Raw genomic sequence first — 23803 nt, 5'->3', positions numbered from 1 at the left:
TCACACATAAGGGAACTGAAGCACCAAGAAGTAAAGTAACTTGCCCCATATTACCCTATTAATTAACGGCTGTGGTTAGCAGGGAACCCAGGGAACCTGGCTCCTGAGCTTATGCATATAGTTTAGTAACTCAATTATTCACTTAGAATGTATTCACTTAAACATCTTTTCATATGACTAAGTATGTCTCTCTGGTAGAATTTTAAATGGCTTTTTGGTGTTCATTTGTTACATACCATAGTCTGTGTATACTGCGATTTAAGTACAAAATTCAGTATTGTTGGGATGAAGGCTCTTTAAGAAATCTCTACTTACCTGCTTAATTACTTAGAATGCAATGAAATTGACATTAGATCTTATCTTTAAGAGGTGGTATTTCTTAGCAGACCACATTCTTTCTTAGATTAAAAGAATCTCCAACTTGTTTTTCAGGAGTCTGGATCAGGGCTGTGTTGGGGGAAGTTTCCCTTCCACGGTGTCTCCCTTCTTCTTGATGCTCAGTTTGTTTCTGGGGACCTGTGCGATGCTGGTGAAAGAGACAGGCATCACGGTGTTTGGAGTGTGCTTGGTTTATGACCTCTTTTCCCTTTCCAACAAGCAAGACAAGTCGTAAGTCATTTTACAGTTTTGATATCAAATGGCATGTCATGGGCAGAGAAAAATTACTTAAAACAATAGTTTCCAAACTTCCATCTAAAAAATATAACACTTTATTAAATGTCATCTCACCTTAGACTGTCATGTAATCAACAAGGCTTATTTCATTAAGATGAGTACATTATATATGTTCAAACGCTTCACACTTTTGTATAAATCAATGAGGACTATGAAGTTTTTGTGAGCCCCAAATTTGGAATTGAAAAGTATCTATGTTAATTGCAAGTTTATATTGCTGATTTGTTTTGGTTGCATGCTGCTGAGAAAATCTTGCTTCATAAAAATAGTGATTGCAAATGGTAACAGTTTTTCACAGCTTGCTTTGAATCCCTGCATTTGCATGAGTGTTATCTATCAAAGAGCCCCTTTTCCTGCTCTTCTAAAGATGCTGTTACCTGAGAGTTTTAGGAGGCACCCATTGGAATTCCACAAAGAGCCAGTCTACACCATACAGGAGTACATACATGTCATATTCAAATTAATGAACAAGCTTATTTAGTAGCCTAATTTATTTAAAAAATTTAAGGCACACTCATTTTATGTTGTGGCTTATAGATTATAAGAATCACTAAGGCATATTAAAAGTTCAAGCACATACTATAATTTTCTTCCCCATCAAATCCATAATTACCAGTAATTTTACAAGCAGACCCCATTTTTCAGTAATTATAAGGTCCTTACTTTTAAACTTTTAAAAGATGTGGCTAATTTATTCCCCTGCTGTATCAAATGAAGAATTTTATCTGAAAAAACAATCCTGCTTTTAAAATCCCATTTCCTACCTCTTTATACTTCTTGACATAAAGATAAGAGCGGTGATATTGAGTGGCAACACACTGAGATGAGTCAGGAAATTCTGATCACCTTCCTGCCTGGAAGTGTGATAGTTGGGGGTAATTTAAAAAGAGTGTAGTGCTTTGTTGGCTCTCAGTAAATCTCAGAGGCTTGTGAAAACATGGAGCCAAATAATCACTTTGACCCAAACTCGTGCCAAGAAAACCGTGAGCCAGAGGCCCTCCCTTTGGCCTATATGAGGTTGCCTTTCCTCCATATCCTCTAACCAGTGGGAGTAATTGCATTGCCCATCTTACTTTTTAGGGAACAACCTGTAAACCCCTTTTCCACTTTCTTCTTGCATCTACCTTGTCTCAACCTCCTAACTTCTTTCTGCTACGCCTCACTGACAGCAAAAAGATAAGACAGCTGACTGCAGATGCGTTCTCTCACATGGTCCAGTCCAGAGCTATTTTAATGTTGTCATTAAAGTCATGTCTCCTCTGATCTTGGGACTCTCCAGCCCACTGGTGCCTACACCTCTTTCTTTCTTCTTCATGTAGTCACTGTTGAGCCAGGCCTTTCTCAAAAGGGATACTTGTCTCTCTTCTTTCTTTACCTTCATCATACTAAATGGCTAGAAATTCTTTGGGAGGAATAATACTGCTGATAAAAGTCCCGCCGCTCAGTCTGGGTCTTTTTTGGTTTTTTTTTTTTTTAAGAAACTTTTAGGCCAGGCACGGTGGCTCACACCTGTAATCCCAGCACTTTGGGAGGCCAAGGCCGGCAGATCATGAGATCAGGAGATAGAGACCATCCTAGCCAACATGGTAAAACCCCATCTCTACTAAAAATACAAAAATTAGCTGCGCATGGTGGCACATGCCTGTAATCCCAGCTACTTGGGAGGCTGAGGTAGGAGAATTGCTTGAACCAGAGAGTCGGACATTGCAGTGAGCCAAGATTGCGCTACTGCACTCCAGCCTGGTAACAGAGGGAGACTCAGTCTCAAAAAAAAAAAGAAAAAGAAACTTTTAGCTTTCACATCCAGCAGTGCTGCCTAAGTGGAGGCATTCATTCTTTTCTTCACGCTTTTGTCCACCCATTCAACACATACTCATTCTGCCTAGCCAAGAGCAAGACAAATATGGTTCCTTCCCACAAAGAGCATATAAGATATTGGTGGAGACAGACATTATGTAAGTAATATGACGAGTGATTGATTACAGTTGTAAAAAGTGGTAGGAAGGAACCAGAGGATGTAACACGGAGACCTGGCCAAAAATGGGTGATATCACCTAAGGGCTGGCCCTGTGCGAGGCACTGTGCCATGCCGTCTGCTTGCAACAATCTTTATCCTCATTTTACAAAGGAGAAAACAGAGGCACAGAAAGTATCCTCCCCACAGTCAGCCAGCCCAAGTGGAGCTAAGATTTGAACCCATGTCCGTGTGGTTCCAGATTCACAGGGTTAGTCCAGAGTACCATTGCCTCCAGGGAGGAACGTATGACAGGAACTCAGGAGACCTCGCAGGACATCTGCTGCTCAGGCATCATGAGAGTTACCCAGCTCAGAGGTTCTGATATCTGGGGGATCGTGGACTCTTGAGAATTTCACAAAGTTTTGTCCCCAGAGGAATGCACATATACACAGAGTTTTACACAAGCACCTAGGGGTCTACTCCCGAGTCCCTACTTTATCTGCTAATTTAGAATAAACATCTTAGCACTAGGTGGTTCTTGAGATCTTTCATTGTATGATTCAGGAAGCAGGAAAGAAACAGTAATAGAAACAAAATGTTGCAAGTACTTTCCTACAAGTGCAATTTATTCCTAAATTTTAAGATTGGCCCCACATGGATGGAATAAGATTTCTTCTATTTGACATCATCTTTAGGAGGAAAGATTTTCAGTGCAAAATCAGCTCCTGAAAATTATCTTTCTTTTTTAAAAATTCAGGATATAATTTCCAACATCTAGAAAATAACATTCTCTGTCCACAGTCCTTATCCTCTCTCTCCAGAGGGAATCACAATTCTGAATTTGGTGCTTTTCATTTCCATGATTGTTTCTAGGACTTTACTTCATATACACACATACCAGTGAATAGCAAAAGTGTTATTTTACATATTTTCAAACTTTACATGAATGGTATCACTTGCTTTTTTTTTTTTCATTTACCATTGGGCTTTTGAGATATATCAGTGTTGATATATGTAGCTGTATTTCATTTATCTCAACTGCTGTATAGTATTTAATCATCATTATCCATTTTTCTGGGTTTGGAATTTAGGTTATTTCTACATTTTTGCTATTATAAACTAAGCTGCAGTGAAATTTCTGTGCATATATTCTTGTGCAAATACTTGAAGGTTTCTTTCAGGCATAGCCATGGAAGCGTAGTTGCTGGGCAAAGGATAGATGCACGTTGACTGCGTTACATCCCGAGACATTGCTCCTGAAATGGTTCTAGCAGGAATGAGAATCCTCTTTGTTTCACTTTCTGATCATCCCTTGGTAGTATCAGATGTTTAAATTTTTGCCCATCTAGTGGTTATGAATTATATCTCAGAGAATTCATAACAGAAAAAATGTAATTGGATGGTTCAGCTATGAGCAATATCTTACAAGATTATAATAATGTAAATCCTTAATACCATTTCAGCCAAATATTCTGAGAGAAACCTATTTGGACGGTGAGGGGTGAAGAAGTGTGTGTGTGAGTGTGTGTGTGTGCGAGAGTGTGTGTGTGTGTGTTGGTGGCCATCTAACAAAGACTGAGTTACAGTGTTCTATAGTAAGTCAATACGATAAGTTCTAAAATTGAAAAAACATGCATAATTATGTTGTTTTAATAATATGGCAGTAAATATCAGAAACACAAGAGCTAAAGACTTGAGAATGGTTGTTTCCAGGAAGCAAGACTTGTGGGTGGGGCAGTTTACTGGTGTCGGTTGTTGCAAGCCTTGTTATTCTGGTTGACTTTGTTTTCCCTCAATTCCATGCACAACAGGAGCAATGGGGCCCTCTGTCCACGCAGCCCACAGCAGCCCGGGAGCCCCCAGCCCTCCTCACTGCCAGGCCATCCTCACCGGGAGAATGGGAAGCAGCAGCGGTTCCCTCACAAAGGAGCTTGGGGTGGCTGCCACTCTCCACTGCCACCAGAACCCAAGAGCAGTGGATTCCCAGTGTCCCCACGAGCTGTGTGGTCCATGATGAGGTACTGGGCTGGGTTTCTTGTTCCCTGCATGTTTTCAATGTCCAGCGTCACCTAGTGCAGCCTGGGATGCCTGGGGAAGTGAAGCACTGAGTCAGCACACTGTGACGTCCCTCTCTTCATGCTTCCCTCCTTACCCGCTTCTTCCTGTCCCCATTTCCCTCCCTTCCTTCCCTATATTATAATGGATAAGAAAGGAGTAGTTAGAGGAAGCAAGTGGAAGCCCTGCTGCCTGCCTGTGATGAGGTGTGGGTCCGTGCAGCCTCAGGCATCAGAAGATGGGCGCCCTCCGTTTCCTGGGGGAGGAGAACGTTCTCCTTCCCCTTCTCCTGCCTGTCTTTGCTCTTTGTGTTTGATCTGAATTTATTACAGTCCAAATATGGGAGGAAACCCAGAGGACTCTTCCTTTCTGAAATGTTTTTGAAGATGTATGAGAATCTTTACAGCATATGACTGTCTTTCTTTTCTTCCTTTTTTGTAATATTTTGACCTGGCCATGAAAATTAGCATGGATTTATCAGCACAGGTGTCGCTCCCCAAATTAGGCTGTCTCTAAAATATTTCAGGCCACGGACAAGTCAGAATATAACAGATATATGTTAAAAGATAAACTTAGGCCCATTAAAAAGCTGAAGAGTTTATTTGAGCAGACAGTGAATAATGAATTGGGCCGCTCCAGACTGCCGGTGGCTTGGGGCTCCCCTGCTGGGGCAGGGTGTGGGGAAGCTTTTATAGGGCAAATGCAGAAACAGAGCAAAGGAAATATTTGATTGGTTAAAGGGGAGTAGTAGCCCTATGTGGATCATTCTAGTGGAAAGTCTCTAGTTAGAGGTAAGTTAGTGGTTAAGCTTGGTTTCATTTTACCATTTACACTGAGTTGGGTTTCTCTGCTGATGTAGGAATGCAGGGTGCCAGAGTCACCTTGGCCTAATGATCTCCCAATTATTTTAACATATGGAAATTCCATTCATAAGATTAGCACTTTACCACTTCAGATTGCTATTGTTACTCTTCTGTGTAGTCCCTTAAAACTCCCTCTTTCCGCAGTCTTTGTTTCCAATTACTCTTGCCTTTGCCTGTGTTTGTTTTTTTATCTTGCCCCATTCATTCACTCTTTTGTTCATTCATCAATAAATATCTGTTGAGCAGCTGACAAGTGCCAGGCATATTCTAGGCACCAGGAGTGTCCTGGTAAATAAGAAAGACAAGGTCCTTGCTCTTGTGTAGCTTTTCTTCTAGTAGAGGAAGGTAGACAATAAATAATCAACACTGAATGAACAATGTGAGTGCTAAGAAGAGAGTTAGGCAGGATGTGATGGAGAGTGATGGCTTAGCCTGGGGGCATTTGGGTTGGTTGGCCAGGGAAGGCTTCCGAATCCTCTTGGTGAGGTGAATTGCCAGTGAAGATGTGCAGGGATCTGGCAGAGGGTTCCAGGCTTGAGGGTCATAGCAAATTGGGAGGAGAAGGGGTGAGGGCAAGGAGGGGGGCAGGGCATAGGTGAAGGGCTGTACTGGCTGTGGAAGCAGGTTTGGATTTTATTCTGAGGGGAATGGGAAGATACTGGAGTTTGTGTATGTGTATGTGTGTGTGTGTGTGTATGTAGACAGTTATGATAACATTTCTTTTAAAAATGTTCCCTCTGGCCTCTTCGTGGTGCAGGCTGTTGGGGGCAATCATGAAGGAGGGAAAAGGGTTAGGAGGCTTTCACACAAGCTGAGTGAGGGAAAAGGGGTCTTAGCTGAGAGTCATGGAAACTGCAATGAAGAGATGAGGTGGATTTGAGATACATTTCTGATACAGACCCAATAGGACTCGCTAATGTTTGTGATGATGGGGAGAGGGAAAGGAAGGAAACAAGTATTTCCAATTTTCTGGCTTAACCAGGTGGGTGGATGGTGGCATTAGTTACTAAGTGGAAAAATTAGGGGAGTAATAGGTTTTCTGGGGGTTGGGGAGAGAATAAAATCACAATAATGCATGAAATTCCCAAGGAAAAGGGAAGAGGAATAAAGGGTTAAAACATTGAGAAAATCTGGACATTTTTGTTGAGGGCCATGGAGGGAAAGAAGGTGAAATAATTGGGGAAATGGTGAATTTTTTAAATGGAGGCTAAAGAATGGGGGAAAAGGAGTACAGAGATCACTGGAGATGTTCAAGGTGGAACAGAAGCTAGGCTGCCATGTGACTATGAACTCGGTTAGGGCAGGTTCATGCCAGGGTGTCTCATAGATGTGTTGCCAGCTCCTGTCACAGTGTCTGGCCAATAACGCTGCTTAAATATTTGTGACATGGATCAGTTGATGAGTAGATGATAAGGAAGTGTTGGAAATTAAGCACAGATGGAACATTTTCAATAAATTTGCCAACGAAGAAATGGGGAAAAGGTTGTTAGTGGGAGGGTTGTTCGTTTTTCTTTTCAGACGTGTGTGTGTGTGTGTATGTGTGTGTGTGTGTGTGTGTGTGTGTGTGTGTATTCTTAGATAACCTGTAGAGAGGAGAGATGAATGATGCTGGAGCAGAAAGGGTAAGATGAAATATGAATTCCTCTGGTGTGCTGCTAATTGTTTAATAACTGGCTCTCCAAAGAACGGGACCCCTGATTTGTAGTGTTTGCTAATGTAAATACTCCCACTGTGGCTGATTTCAAGCTACAAGTGTGACTTCAGTGACCATGGAGTTGTGAGAGCTGTCATAGTCCGCCATGATGCCATGTTTCTACCAGACGGATGCAATAGACATAAATAACCTCAAAAGCGTAGATAATAGCAAAGTGAAGCAAAAGCCAACTCAAGAGTAATGAGCTTTGAATATTTAGTACCTTGTTTAAAATATGACATATTTAAATTTAAGTTTATTTACTTGAATTTTTAATAATGGCTGTTTTTTAAGTAAGCAACTTGTAAAATTCCTAAAAATTTAACAGTCAGCTCTTCCAAACCAGTGTCAGCCAGTTCCAGCACACCAGTGAGAAGGTCCCTCAGGAAGGGGAAGAAAACTTTCTATTATCCAACTACTATGTACCAGAAAGGGGGCTAGCATGTCCCATATGTTATTCTATCCAACCACTATGGTATCTCTTTTAGGGCAGATATTGTAACTCCCATTGCTATGAAGAAACTGAGGCTTAGAGGTTAAAAAACCTTGTCCAAGTTCACATAGTAAGTGGTAGGGTCAGGATTGGAACCCAGACTGTTTGACTCCTAAACTTGTGCTTTGACCATTTACTGTGCTCTGAAGCCCAGAGTCCAGAGTGAGGGCTAAGCTTTGGGGAAGAGGCAGGGTGCTTGTATCATTTCTGTGTGGAGCTGGCCTCTCCATTGAACTCTCAGCAGGTACAAAGATTCTTGTAGTCATCTCTGGTTCCACAAATGAGACACCTCTTGACTTGCTTCAGTATGGGGTATTGGTGCTAATACATTGAACTAGGTGACATGCTTTGTAGATTACTTTTTCGTTTTTTTAACCTTAGGTAGCAGGCTATTTTAGAAAGAGTGATGATCGGAGAGCAGCAGATAGCACAACTGGAATTGGGCCGGATTCTCACTAAGTTAATGTATTTATGGCCCTGGACCATCTTCCCTCCATGGAAAGTTGTCATACATGTTTTCTCTTTGGAAAACAAAAAACAAAAAAACAAAAAACGGTGTCATACATTTGAGTATATATTTGATTACTGTTACAATTACTTTTGAAAACTGTGCTGTACTTTTGTGAGAAGATGATCAGGTAAAGCAAATAAAAGTTGGAAGAGGCAACGTTATCATAGTTCTTAAGATCTCTGACTCTGCAGACAGAGAGTTTAAATCATGGCTCTATCACTTACTTGATGCCGGACAAGTTATTTGATTTCTGTGAGCCTCAGTTTTTTCATCTCTCAAAGGGGGAAATGCTGGTTGTCAGGATTAAAAGCATTTGTATATGTAATTGGTGCCTGGCATACAGTGGCCACTCAGCACATGGAAGCCAGCAGCATCATCATTATTAGTTTAGTATTCTGAATATGATTTTCCCCGTATGGGTTTCTGAACACCAGGATGCATTATGAAAATGCTGAACCTGCAATATACAGGCAAGGAATGAGTTTGTGTGCATTTTTTGTTGTTGTTGTTTTTCAACTTCAAAACTATTAGCACATAGTCGTATTGGATGCATTGGTGTGAGGTTGACAAGAATTGGGCTAAATGTTATCAGGCAAAATATTGTTTTCAGAAGTTATCTAATACAGGGAAAAATCTAAGCCCAGGAAAAAATCCTATTGCAGGTCATTTATTTAGTTTGCCTATTTTTATGTGACTTACTGATTGACTTATACGTAGAAAGTATAATGAAAAGCCTCGAGTTGAGAGTACCTACTCTAGAATCAGATTACATTTTAGTTGATGCTTCTTTTACTGAATTATTCCATGGGAAATGAGAAATATTTTATGTGTAAACATCCCCCAACATCTTAAATACATCAAATTCATGCATACATGGAAACACTTTCCCTTTCACATTAGAAAGCCCAGTGAATTCTAAATGAAATCTTATCTTCATTCCATATATATCAAGTATATACACACCTATATATGTATAATCATTCTTCATATATACTTGATTGGTTTCATATTTAAATGACAATGACCACAATAGGCATTGAAGACAGTTCTTGGCTCAATAAATTCTTGGGCATTTCCTCTTTCCTCTGCTGCCCTTCAGGGTATATTATGGATCATTCATTCATTCAATGTTTACTGAGCACCTACTATGTGTCAGGCACTATTTTTGGTGCTGGAAATATGGCAGTGAAAGAACAAAGCCCTATCTTTATACAACTTTATGGGATGATGATCATGATATTTCTACATAAAATGAACTCCTTTTCTACTTTTGTGGGCGAGATAATGGTTAGATTTTCATTTCAGTGGCTCTTAAAAGTTTTTTCCTGTAAATACCTTGCACATAGGTGTACAAATAAAAAAACTAAAACAAGTTTAGGACTAGAGAACAGTTTGGCACTAAAGTGAATTATAAGGTAATTAAATTCAAGAGACATAGGGAGGCATATAAATATTTTGACCTTCAATGATAAAATGCGTAGCTGATCCTTTAAGTGTCATTTTTATGTTTTATTGTTGTAGACCTTGTATGGCACTCTTTTTCCCCAAAGTAAGAAATGCTGTGCAAATTAAACTCCTGAGGTAGGCTTTTGAACTTTTATGTCACACGTATGATTCTATGAGTAGGGAAAATGTGTTCCAGATTGTTAACAGCCTCATACCATCTTTGAGAGAAACCTAGTGAGCTAGTGATATGAGATTTGCAAGTGACAGAACAAATCTGTGTTGAAAGCCTGTATTATTGATGAATAATAACTGGGTTCTCTTTCTCCCCTTTATGCATCATATTCATTGATTGATCTCAGATGAGCCATTTTCAGTCTCATTCAGCTGCTGCTTTCAAAAATGAAAGACTGAATAAGAGGTGTGGAGTTAACTAATGGGTCCACACAGAAAATACATGTAACAGTTAAAAGTGAAGTTTGTAGGTTCCTATTTTTTTAATAAATCCCATATCCCTCATTTTAAAATCTCTTAAAATATAAACCTCAGTGATGCACGTTAGAAACACAAACCACCTCGTGGAAGCAGATATGAACCAAGATCTTACTTTAAAGGGTTGTTGCAAATTTTTATTGCTGCTAATAGCTTTTTCCTCGCTTCCCTTGCTTTGTGTATAAATAAGCTGGTCCACATTTCACTATGGAATTCTCTCTTCAATGGCATGCATAGTTAAATGTTTAGATGTAGTTTTTAGGTGACCGTATTCAGATCACTGTCAGTTATTTCCAGGAGGTAGGAGCGTGATAGTGGTAGACCCAAGAAAGCAATAACTTTTAGGCTGAACTATATAATGAAACTGACCAAACTGACCAGTATAATTAAAGTTATGTATTGTTAAACAACTTTATAACTGTTTATACTCAGGGTCCTGTCATTCAGACACAATACCCAAATTATATCCTTCCTAATCTTTGTCCATATGCATCCCTGAGCTTTTTCCCTTCTTCAGCTTCTATTTTTTTTTTTTTTTTTTTTTTTTGGTGGAGTCTCGCTGTGTTGCTCAGGCTGGAGTGCAGTGACGTTATCTCGACTCACTGCAACCTCTGCCTTCTGAGTTCAAGTGATTCTCCTGCCTCAGCCTCCTGAGTAGCTGGGATTACAGGTGTGCCACCATGCCTGGCTAATTTTTGTATTTTTAGTAGAGACAGGGTTTCACCCTGTTGGCCGGGTTGGTCTTGAACTCTTGACCTTGGGTGATCTGCCTGCCTTGGCCTCCCAAAGTGCTGGGATTAAAGTTGTGAGCCACTGCTCCTGGCCTAGTTTCTTTTTTAATGTAGTGAATTGACCATAGTTTTTGCTAAGACCCTGTGCCCTTTGGTGTTCTGGGACTACAGGCACACTTGGTGAATGTTAAGGCACTGCAGAAGGGAGGTGGTTGATTACTGCAGGCAAATGACCTCCTATAAAGAAGGAAATAGTTTATTGAAAAGGGTAAATGAATGGTGGTGTTTTGCTATAGGTGTGACAGAAATGGCAGGAAATGTGTTTTAAAAAATAAAAAAAATTAAAATTGGGCACTGTGGCTCACGCCTGTAACTCCAGCACTTTGGGAGGCTGAGGTGGGAGGATCACCTAAACCCAAGAGTTTGTGGCTGTAATGAGCCATGATCACACCACTGCACTCCAGCCTGGATGACAAAGCAGGACTCTGCCTCTAAAAAGAAAAAAAAAGTTAAGTACAAAACTTATTTCCAAAATAAACTTTGTCAGTTAGTGTTAAAAGGCTTTTTAATTATGAACTGTGTTTATTGGAATAGTGTCATTACTGTGCCTTTAATGTTCTTCGGTGGGTTACTTACTCAAGCTGGTTTCCCAGGTCTCATTAAAGTAGCTTTTTTGCAAATATAGAACTTGCCAGAAAAGTGTTTTCTTTGGTGGCTAGAGAATTTGAAGAGAGATTTTTGTTTTTTCTATTACTGTTTCTTAACCATTAATTGAGAGGGATCTTATCCCTTTTTAACCAGACCCAGAGTATGTGGTAAAGCAGGAACTACCTTTATGAGTTCATCTGAAAGCTTACTGGAATTCCACATTGGTTCCTGAACTGAGCTCGGCACTAAAATGGATCATTTCAACAAAGTGCTTGTTGGCTTCATTCAGAAGTTAGCACTAAAAGCTTCTTCTGAATAAATCACATGCTAAGGAGGCAAAAATTCCTTTTAATTTATGGGTAGCAGTTGATAGTTTCTAACCGCTGACAGTCCCTGGTTCATTCTGCTTCATCTTGATTGGGTATCGGTTCTTGGCAATATTTGATCCCCTGTGAATTTCAGTCAGTGGATGATAAGTTCTTTCCTTTCTCAGTGTAGAGTAATCAAGCTTAGGCATCTGCCTTCCAACTGGATGCACAGGGACATATGTTGAAAGAGAACGCTATCAGAACGTAGGCATTTCTGGTTGGCATGCAATTCCATCACTGTCACAACATGCTGTTGAAAGAGGATCTCGGGTCTCATGGCTTTCTATCAGCTCAGCAGACACCATATGGAATACTCAACCTCTGGCCTGTGTGGGTAAGAGAGTGGCAGCTGACTTCAAGGCCACAAAACAGCTCTCTTCTTTTGCAGAACACAGCTAGTGCTCTTACCGTGCTGCAGGGAGTTAGCTGCTGCTATCTTTGCCCTTTTAGTTAATGCTACTATCAGCCAGTTTAATTTTTTTCTCTTTCTCTTTTTTAATGTAACCTACTGACAGGTTGTGGAGTGATTGTAATAAAAGTTGTATCAGTTCATCTTAACATGGTAAACACTCAGGGGATATATAAATAATCTTTTCGTGAGAACATTATTCTATGCCAGGTAATATATCATTGTGGTTTCAGATAATTTGGTGGGCTTTCCAGGTTGTTGCTTGGAAAATTGTCTGGCACATGTTTTGATCTGGTACTATGTATTGTAGACTCAATATGACAGAACCTTAAAGATATACATGCTTCAATGAAATATTTTTTTTAAAAAAATTGAAGAGATTTGGAAGGACATTTATCCTCAGAAGAAAACCAGAATTTTAGAAGTGGAAATGATTTGAAAATTCTCTTAAAATTCAGAAGCAAGCATGATGATCGTGATTTTCATCATGATCAACATTATGAGTACCACTGTAGCACTTCCCAATGGCCAGGAACCATCCCTCAAATTTTACGGATGGCTTACAATTTTAATTCTTACAAAACCTATGAGGTTGGCAGTGTACATTACCAGTAAAGAGCATGGACTCCTACCAGAGTGCCTGGGTTCCAATTCTGCCCCCACTGCTTACCAGGCATATGATCTTTTACAGATTGCTTACACGCTCTGTGTCTCAGTTTCCTTGTGTGTACCACAGCAGTAGTACTACTAATACCTATCCCATGAGATTATTGTGAAAAACAAATGAGGTAGTACATGAAACAGCTTACGATAGCTCTTAATTGTGGGTTTTCATAAATGGTAGTGCTAGGATTTAACTCCCTTCTCCCATGTTTATTTTATGCGAAAGCCAATGTGAAAGAATTACTGTTTAGAAAGCTTTTCTTTTTACACCATTCACCTTTTCTTTGCTGTGTTAATGAAGGAAAGTTGTATAGTCTTTGTTTGACTTTATGCTATGTGGTTACCTCATTTTATGAGCTTACACTATTTTAGAAGGAAATAGATGATAAGAGAAAAACATTCATGTAGCAATGATGGCCATTCCATCAGTTTAAGAGGATAATAGAATCCTATGATAACACTTAATTCTTAACTGATGAATGCCATCCTTGTTATGTCTCAAAAGGCACATTTAGAGTTATTCTTAGTTTCTGAGACTAACAGCTGACCTTTTTTAAATTAAAATTTTTTGATGTATTTCGAATGACTATCATCACTTTAATAAATCATTAGGTTGAAAAGCAAATAATAAAGACTTAATTTACTAGCTTTTTAGATAGATGACCTTATAGTCATATGGGAGGATGTGTTTCATTTTGTAGATTTATGAATTTTTGATACTATTTATATTATTCAAACCATGATCTTTATAACTTTATATATAAGCTTGGAAATGCATATTGACTTTGAAGTCACCCTAAGCTACAGTCTTCATGAGCGACCCGTCATTAAAGATTTGCCCTTAATGATTTAACCTATATAAGTCTTGGTAAAGTGTTTAAAATAAACATAAGTGTAGACTTTTAAGAGCTGAAGGCAATTAATATATATAATTTGGAAAAATAAATAAATAATACAATCAAACCCAAACAGCCAGCCAGAGTTGGATGGAAGGAAAGAATAATGTTTGTGTCTTTTGTTAAGAGGAAAGAATAATGTTTGTGTCTTTTGTTAAGAGCTAGACATGCTATAGGTAACTAATCAAAAACCAATATATTTCAGTGTTTGAGTGGTAGAGCTTCTGGTTCCTGACAGTTAAGTCTTTATCAGAGATTTTTTTTTTTCATAGTTTTCATTTGGCTTCCTTAAGTAATTTTTCTTTGTGACCATGAAAGGAGTGTGATTTTGTGAAAGGAATGATGATTCACACTGCAATTATGATGGAAAAAAGCTTTGATTTTAAAAAGTGGTCTCTTTCATTATAAAACTTCAGTTTGGCTTGTCATGCAGTCAGGGAGAGGTTGTGCATTTATCCCCAATATAATTTGTTTCTTCTTTATAACTGCCAAGGTAAACCATTCAGATAAGTTGAAATTGGGTGCCGATCTCTAGACATTTCTAAGCAGGAAATGTAGACGTGATCATGGTTGATGACTAAGAGAACAGAATGTCTTGAGCATTAAAACGCTTTTCATTCTCCCTCATTGTTGTTTTTGAAAAACCTGAACAATGGAAAGTCACTGATTAGTTTTGGGGTGTATGTGTTTTCTTTTTTAGAGAATAGCTATTTCTCAGGTTGTGTAAGAGACAAAGAAATGAGAGATAGCACAGGGTAGTGCAAGAAGCCTGGCTAGTGGGTCTTACTTGGATTCTGATTTGCGATGTCCTTTGGGCCAATTACTTTAGCTCCCTAGATCTTGGTTTTTCTTATCCATGAAGTGACACAAGGGAGACAAGCTGGTTGGCCTCATGTCATTTAATACTCTCTGGAAAGTCTATTATCTTCAAACTCTTAAGAACTGTACTGCCAGTTTTCCTCTTTTTGAATGACCATACTCCATTGGCCTGTGTAGTTAGAAATTGTGTGAGAGTTAGAGGTTGACCCTAAAATGAGATACCGTAATGAGAGACTCTTGTGACTACACAGACTTTGGAGGAAATTTTGCTAGTGTTCATTGTCATTTTTCTCGTTTCCTTTTCCATTGTTAATTTTTGGCTACTTAAGTCTTTGGAACTTAGCTCAAATGCAGTGATGGAAAATGTCAATATTTAAAAAAGATTTTTTGTGTTTTATGTATTTTGTCTTCAATAATCATAATGTAGTAAAGTTGTGCATTGGCAAACTGATTTTTAAAAGGTGGTTCTGTGATATATTTAATAAACATTTATTAAAAACTTACTTTATATACAAATGTCTTAGAGATCATTTGCTTGCGAGAGCAAAACTTCAAAAAGTTTGTTTAAACAATTTGCAGTATTTGTTAGAAAAATACACTAGAATCTAACAACACTTGAGGACATGTATTGAACATGGTTTCTGGACACAGGAACTGGCAAGGTCAAAACATTTATATTTTTGCCTCTCTGGGGCTTCGTAGTATCTCTATCACTTTTTAAAAAATTAATATTGTTTTCCTTTTTCCTTCTTTGTAAAGACTGACTTGGGCCGGGCATAGTGGCTCATGCATATAATCCTAGCACCATGGAAGGCCGAGGTAAGATCACTTGAGCCTAGGAGTTCAAGGCCTGGAAACATAGGGAGACCCTGTATTAGTCAGGGTTCTCTTAGAGGGACAGAACTAATAGGAGATATATATATGTATATAAAGGGGAGCTTATTAAGTATTAACTTACATGATCACAAGGTCCCACAATAGGCTGTCTGCAAGCTGAGGAGCAAGGAGTGCCAGTCGGAGTCCCCAGACTGAAGAGCTTGGAGTCTGATGTTCGAGGGCGGGAAGCATCCAGCATGGGAGAAAGATGTAGGCTGAGAGGCTAGGCTTGTCTCTCTTTTTCATGTTTTTCTGCCTGCTGTATATTCACTGGAAACTGATTAGATTGTGCCCACCAGATTAAGGGTGGATCTGCCTTCCCCAGCCCACTGACTCAAATGTTAATCTCTTTTGGCACCACCCACACAGACACACCCAGGATTAATACTTTGTATCTTTCAATCCAATCAAGTTGACACTCAATATTAAGCATCACAGACCCCATCTCCTCAAAATTTTTTCAAAAAATGAGCTAGGCATGGTGATGCACACTTGTGGTTTCAGCTACTTGGGAGGCTGGGGCAGGAGGATCACTTGGGCCCAGGAATTCCTGGCTAGAGTAAACTATGATGACACCACTTCACTTCAGCCTGGGCCACAGTGTGAGACCTCATCCCTTTAAAATAAATAGAGAAAGAAAGATGGGGGCTGGGAGCAGTGGCTCACGCCTGTAATCTCAGCACTTTGGGAGGCTGAGGTGGGTGGATCATGAGGTCAAGAGTTCGAGACCTCTTGGCCAATGTGGTGAAACCCTGTCTCTACTAAGAATACAAAAATTAGCTGGGCGTGGTGGTGCGTGCCTATAACCCCAGCTATTCGGTAGGCTGAGGCATGAGAATCTCTTGAACCTGAGAGGTGGAGGTTGCAATGAGCTGGGAGTATGCCACTGCACTCCAGCCTGGGCAACAGAGCAAGACCTCATCTCGGAAAAAAAAAAAAAAAAAAAAAAAGATTGACTTTTTAAAATTTGATGAGTGCAGGACCGCTTCAGTGCCAGTTTCATACAGCCTCTCTGTTCAATTCTCTGTAAGAAATAGACTAGAATTCCTGTGCCCTGACTCAAAATTTTCAAAAAAGAGACTGGTTGGCCCAGCATGGATTAGCTTACATCTTGGTGGGGGAAGTTATAGAAATAAAAAGATAATTTCACTGAGGATGGCAAGTGCATTGCTAGAAGTATGTACACAGAATTATGGGATCACAGGAGAGGTGACCTTAGCCAGCTTGGGAAGTTTGGCTCAAGCTGGGTCTTAACAGATGAGACAATGATAGTCTCTCCAGGCAGAAAGCATAGCTTGGGCAGAGACACAGAGGTGTCCAACTGCAGAATCCCTCTCTCTCTCTGTGTATGTGTGTGTGTGTGTGTACACGAATGTGTGCAACTATGAGCAAGCAGCTCAGGGTGTGAGCAGTGGGAGATGAGGTTGGGAAGGGTAGGCAGGAGTCCTGTCATGAAGGAACTTGGGAGTGAAGTCAGAGGACTTTGACCCCTGTAGATGAAGGTTTACAGGGCAGTGGCAAGCTCATCTGAATTAGATTGCTATGTAGGAAAGTCTGATCATGAGGCCTGATGCAACATATGATTTAAGTGTGAAGATAAGAAAATTCAAAGCATTTGATATTGTTATATTTTTGAGAATGATAAAATATTTCTGAGATTTTTATCATAATTGAATCCCGCATATTTGTGAAAGCTCAGTATTTTGTTTGTTGAGATTGTCTCATATAAAAATTTCTTTACCCATTTTTATAGTTTTGCAGAGTGTTCACATTTAAGAAAAGGTAACAGGAGCCTTGTGGGTGCATTTGTTTTCTTAGCCCATGATAGAGGGAAACTGTGTCATGTATCCATACGTGTTAATTGGCTTGAGCCTTCTCAATTGATGATTGTCTTCTAAAGAACAGAAAATAATGGAAACTTCACAGGGTTGACAATCCATTTCTATTATTCATTCATTTTGCTGAGTTTATCATTTTGATTTCCGGTTTCTGACTAAAATCATCATTTTTTCTTATGTGTGTTGTGTCCAAGCAGCTGTTGTATTTTGTATTAGAGCAGATAATTGCCTTTCTTCTTGGCAAAGAAAATGAGCAGATGTGAAATAAATATCTTTTTCTGGCTTGATCAATTGGAAGCTCTGCAACCTAATATTGACTGCATTTTCCTAAGTGATGTAGCAAGTGCATCTCAATGTGAGACTATAGCTGTTAACTGCCAGGCATTCACTTTGGCCAGACTCTTAGTTTTAGAGCTTGAATAGTGAGAAACAAAGTTTGGTATTCACGTAAGGAAAATAGTATGTTGACTAGAAGGGCCCTGTTGATGGAATTTTTCCCAAAAAATGATTTTAGAATTTCCTTCCTTGTTTACATTTAACAATAACGAAACTGTGTCGTGCTCAGGGATTAGGTACATGGATTCTGGAGTCACATAAAATGGGTTTAAGTCCAAGATTTTTCATTTAGTAGCAGTAAAAATTTGAATTAACTGATTTCCAGATCTATAAAATAAGAATAATTAGTAATAATTATTGTAAATGATGTGACATATGTGAAGACTCTAGCATGGGGCCCAGTACAACACAAGCACCCAATTGGCACTTACTGTTGTACCCTAATCTGAAGATAGGCAGTCTTTCTACAGTTGGAGAAGAAAGGGGGTGGATAATAAGTTGCCTGTTCAGTAAATCTGTGGTGCTACTTTTCAGTGTCTTGCAAGATTGGCTTCATTATTCAAGATCTCTTTCCCATTGGAAAGGAAAAGGGAGTCCCTATGGAATGCCTGTTATAAGCCGGGAGATAAACAGCATGCAGCTCATTAACTGTCACCACGCCCTTGGGAAGCAGGTCTTCCTACATGTGGAAGGCAAGGCTCCGGGAGCTCATATCATTCGCTCAGCAGGACACAGCTGGAGAGTGGAAGACCCAGGATGTGAACCCACATCCATCTGATTCCACCGTCTAGGCTGCCCCAGGCTGTAGAGGTCAAACCCTTACAGTGTTTTCTGGAGACATTTAGGAGCAACTTCTAGAAAGAACTGTTGGGAAAGGCAGAAGTCTCCTGGGAGCAGGAATCTGTTTCCCCTTTTCCCTGAGTAGCCTCCCCCCTCCCGCCGCCCTTTTTTTATTTTTATTTTTTATTTTTTTGATGGAGTTTCGCTCTTGTTGCCCAGGCTGGAGTGCAATGGCGCGATCTGGGCTCACGGCAACCCCTGCCTCCCAGGTTTCAAGCGATTCTCCTGCCTCAGCCTCCCGAGTAGCTGGGATTACAGGCATGCGCCACCAGGCCCGGCTAATTTCGTATTTTTAGTAGAGACCGGGTTTCTCCATGTTGGTCAGGCTGGTCTTGAATTCCGGACCTCAGGTGATCCGCCCACCTCAGCCTCCCAAAGTGCTGGGATTACAGGTGTGAGCCACCACGCCTGGCCACCCCCGTTTTGCATGTTGGGTGCTGCTGCTCTGTCTGGCTCTGAGCCATGGCATCATCGTGTTGGAGAGAAATAGGATGTCTCTGTTCAGAGCACCCGGCTCAGCACTTTTCAGAAAGTCGTTCTTCACCTTAAAGTGAAATGTCAGGTGCGACGTGTCACATTTCATCCGTAAGCAGTCTTTAAATACAATTTTTAAAAAGCTCTCTGACGCAGCAGTGAACTAGCTGTTGCGGGATAGAGACAGTCCTGGGCTCCTGATAATTCTGTCTGCTGAGTGTTACGTTGGATGGTTGTGCTGCTCTTCGGTGGAACTGCTTTACGTGTGGCATTTCTGAGACATGGATTGTGTGTGTTATGTGTGTATCTGGTTAAGTATCACTTTGTGGACGTTTCAAAGTTAATGCATCTCTGTATAAGCCTTTGCTGTGGGCATGCCAGCACAGTGTTGCACGTAGTCATGGTGGCACACTAGTGAGTCACTAGCTTTTTATTTTTGTTTTTTAAGAGAGAGAATTCAGGCCGGGCGTGGTGGCTCCCGCCTGTAATCCCAGCACTTTGGGAGGCCGAGGTGGGCGGATCACAAGGTCAGGAGTTTGAGACCAGCCTGGCCAACATGGCAAAACCCTATCTCTACTAAAAATACAAAAAGTAGCTGGGCGTGGTGGCGGGCACCTGTAATCCCCCCTACTCAGGAGGCTGAGGCAGGAGAATCACTTGCACCTGGGAGACGGAGGTTGCAGTGAGCCCGGATTGTGCCACTGCACTCCAGCCTGGGCGACCCAGCAAGACTCTGTCTCAATAAAAGAGAGAGAGAGAATTTAAGTAAGGAAAAGGTTACTTTTCTTTATTTCTCCTTTTTTTGTTCTGAAGAAATTTAAGTTATTCAGGGGAGTATGAAAAAATAATGTGATAAACATCCATATTCCTACTGAGTCATACTTTTTCCGGTCCTTTTTTTTTTTTTTTTTTTTTTGGCTTTACCTAAGGAGTGAAACTACTGGTGGAGCTCAAGTCTACCTTAACATAGCCTTTGGTCCCATTGCCTTTGCTGTCTCCTCAGGGGCAATGCCTGTCCTGGGCTTTCTGTATATTGGCTGCTTTCTGAGCCCATAATGATCTCATGTAAATTATGCTTCACCCTTAGTTAATCTGATGATACAGTTGATTTCCCCAGAGGAATGGATTGGACAATCTATGTGGCCAGGAAGAAAAATGTACCCACAGGAACCCTCAGGTGTCATCTTGTCTTAATCTCCTTAACCTACAGTCTGTAATAGACCCGAGGAGAATCTACAAATCCAAAATAACCCAGAGAGAACTATTTTTCCCAAGCCCCAAATTATGCAAGGCTGACTCAGAGATTTGTCTTTTTAGTTCGTACATTGTTTTCACCTGCAGCAACACCTGCTACACAGTTGATGCTTAGCTGGAGGTAGGTGGATGTGGCCCTCCCAACCTCCTAGTTGGTCCTGAAGCTGCATCTGCACCAACAGTGACTCTTAGCAATACCCAATGTACATTGTGAGGCTTTGAACTCAAGTTAAAAATGCAGTCTTCCTTCCGTGCCTGTCAACGTTGATGCTAGAGTGTTTTATGAAATGGCCCTGCTTCAGTGAGTATACTTTCACAAGAATTTATTAAACACCTATTACATGATGAGGTAATAGTTTTACTGTATATAATCCTGGATTCCAATAAATAATTCTGCAGAATATATTGAGCATAATTAGTAATATAGCTGACATTTATTGAGTGACTACTATATTTGCCTACTGTTTTCAGCACTTTACATAAATTAACTCACTTAATCCTTATAACAACTCTATGTGCTTGGTGCCATTCTTATCCACATTTTGCAACTTCAATAAGGGAGCCATGGGGAGGATAAGTAATTTACCCTGCAAAAATGCAGCTAATAATGGAGAACCTGGAAATCAGGCCCCTGCAGCGTGGCTCCTGAGTCTTAATTCACTCTGTTTTTCCTCTGCAAGCAGAAAGCTGGTTTTGATGGGAAATCTAATAACTTTAAAAAGTGATCAGGTTAAGGATGGTACCTACTTAAAGAATGCAGAGGACTCTTTGCCTTCATGCAGGTCTATATTCTGAATGTGTGTTGCTGTTTTCTTCTATCATGTGCTTTACCTCTGCTCACCTAATCCAGGTTCAGCTTAGTTCTTGGGTTGAATGTGAACACGGTTGGCATATGATGAGTTGTTTAACGGTTAGATATTTTTAGCTAGCGTAGAAGAAGCTAATGCTTGTAACAGAAGCCAGATACTAGTGAGAAGTGAAGTTCACACACACAGATTCAGCACGTTATGTTCTGACTATATACAGAGTTAGAATAGATCCAGCAGTCCCAGGCAATCACTTTAATCAGTTAAAAGTGGCAATAGATGGTCTTGAAGCCGAAGGAGTCATGCCTCCTGGAAATATTTACCATAACAGCTTCTGTTCTAAAAAGGAAAAGAAGAAAATAAAAACTCCAAATAACCAACTACTGAAATTAAAGCAAAATTAAGTTATATTTTTTAAATGAGCTTTTTGAAAAATCGCTAGTGTGGCAGCCCAATAGGAAAGGCATGAGAAATGTGGTATATTCTTAAAGTATTTTGCTCAGGTATTTTAAAAATATGATTCTGTATGTGGATCTATCTGTGTCTATATATAGGCATCCTCCGTTTGGTTTGTAGAACTGTCAAAATAACTTATGATCATCTGGCTTATGGACACAGGTTATCCACCTGCTTACTGCAGCAGCCCAAATGCAGAGCATGCCAAATGGTGGGATATGCAGGGAGAAGGACTGGTATCCTGGGAAGGGTCAGGAGTTCATCCATCTTAGGAGTTCTTGTGTCTCCTGGAACCCACTTGAAAAAGTCAGAGCATACCAGTTATTCTTCAGGTTAGTAAATGCGTGTGGCCTTTATTAGAGACAGGCAAACTCAGCAGGGTATTTCAGGAGAAATAAATTATCCCTGTGAATAATTTATACTTTCCTGGAAATTAAGAGACATGTAGAAGTGTAAGAAGACAAAAGGCACTATTGAATTAGGGAAAAGAGAATCATAGTTTAAGTAGATACGTTTTGTCTGCTCAGTGGGAAAGCAGTGTGCCAACATCTATTTTAGGACACATTCTGTACCTGGGCAAAGTAAAAGAGAATGGGGATTATTGCATTATGAAAAGGCACAAAGACCTAAGCAGTAATATCAGAAGCAAGACATTTTCCCCAGTAAAGTCTTGGGTGTAGGTCTTCAAAGAAAAACAGATAAACAACTTCAAGTGCATTAATATGTTGTGGAAACTGCAATGAAAAAATAATGGCCTTGCATTGTCAAAGCAAAGACATGGGAAGCTTAGCAAGTAAAACAATAAAATGAGCAGAGCAATATTGAAACAGGTGAAGAAAAGAGCATGATGTGTTGAGTTCAGAAAAGTTATTGATGGCACAGAAATGGAGAGAAAGACTGACGAGTGAATAGAGAAGTAGCTCATAAGAGATTCAAGCTCACACTGAGGCATAAAGCCAACCTGACTGCAAATTTTGTCAGGTTGCAGCTAGGAGAGTGACAAGGCAGAATGTGTTCAGAAGATGGAAATTTTTATCAAAAGGTGTTAATTCTAGAAGGAATATCGGAGATAAGAGTGGTGAACAGCTGGTACTTTAGCCTGACTTTTGTACCCTCCCTATGTCACTAAAATGGCTGTCAGCTCTTTGATGTTAGGCATAAAAATAATGTGATAATAAGTAAACAACTTTTTAGAGGATATTAAGGATTCCCCTTCATTATGGCTTTTATGTTAACCAAGGGCATTCTCATAGGTGATTAAGTCACATCAGGTAGGCCCTAGGCCTGCGTCTCACCCATGCAGTTACCCCATCAGGATTGTGAGAAGGTGGGAAAGGAGGACGTGAAGGAGACTCTGTGAAGTCAGACTGCCTACTTCTGCCACCCACACCATCTGTGACTCAGCAAGTTACTTAACCTTTCTAGACCTCAGTTTCCTTATAGGCAAAATGAGACTAATGTAACATCTCTCTCATAGGATTGTTATGATGATTAAAGTAGGTAATGACCAGGGCTTGACATCTCATGTTCCATATTTTGCATGGGAGAAAATTGAGTTCAGAGAAAATAACTTGTCAAAAGTAACACATGCAGTCACTATTTGAATCCAGGTCTTTCTTGAGCCAAGTCCACGTTCACTGTACTGGGAAGCTCAGTATATAAGAGAAGGTACTGGAGCATTGTTGGAAACCTACAGCTGAGTATAGAAGTGAGAGGCTTTATCCTGGAGGCCCTCGGGCATAATGAAATTATGTGGATAAGAGACCAGTTCCAATCTGTGTTGTTGGACTGACTTTAAATGGCATGGGAAGCCTGCATAAAGGGGATGTGGGGAGTGGCCTCCTCCCTCTGGATAGGGTGATGGGCATTGTTTGCCAGAAGAGTGATTTGTCATGTCACTCTGCACCAAGATCCCTTTAATGATGACACAAGGACACCCAGACATCTCAGCATGGCTAATAATAGGGCAGACTGTAATTTTTTGTTAAATCCCGTAATATATGCTAATCGCTATGATAAATGTTTTGCAGTTTAATACATAAAGAGTCTCTTTTGAGATCAGTGCTGTTATTAACATTTTGTGGATGTGGAAATCCAGGCTAGTATGTAGCGGGACCAGGTCTACGATGGGATTTCTTTAGCCTTTAAGGCAATCTCTGAACCATGCTTTCATGGTATGTTTCTCTTGGTGTTCATAAGCTGATTGG

General features: G+C 40.1%; 1 protein-coding gene across 5 annotated transcripts in view; it reads left to right on the top strand.

The window, feature by feature from the left end:
- The window catches only part of TMTC1 (transmembrane O-mannosyltransferase targeting cadherins 1), a 285567-nt gene that overhangs the window by 27677 nt on the left and 234087 nt on the right, over window positions 1-23803 (top strand). For 4 of the 5 annotated variants that reach the window (XM_024256984.3, XM_009247587.4, XM_024256982.3 and 1 more), the window contains exons 4-5: window positions 433-609; window positions 4444-4650. In XM_024256984.3, coding sequence (XP_024112752.1) covers window positions 433-609; window positions 4444-4650 — 384 coding nt within the window. The remainder of the gene's footprint in view (window positions 1-432; window positions 610-4443; window positions 4651-23803) is intronic. The other variant, XM_054527036.2, reaches the window with a different exon arrangement.

This window comes from Pongo abelii, chromosome 10 (genome assembly GCF_028885655.2).
Source record: "Pongo abelii isolate AG06213 chromosome 10, NHGRI_mPonAbe1-v2.0_pri, whole genome shotgun sequence".
NCBI classification, from domain to species: domain Eukaryota; kingdom Metazoa; phylum Chordata; class Mammalia; order Primates; family Hominidae; genus Pongo; species Pongo abelii.
This window is presented reverse-complemented; position numbering and strand designations above follow the sequence as displayed.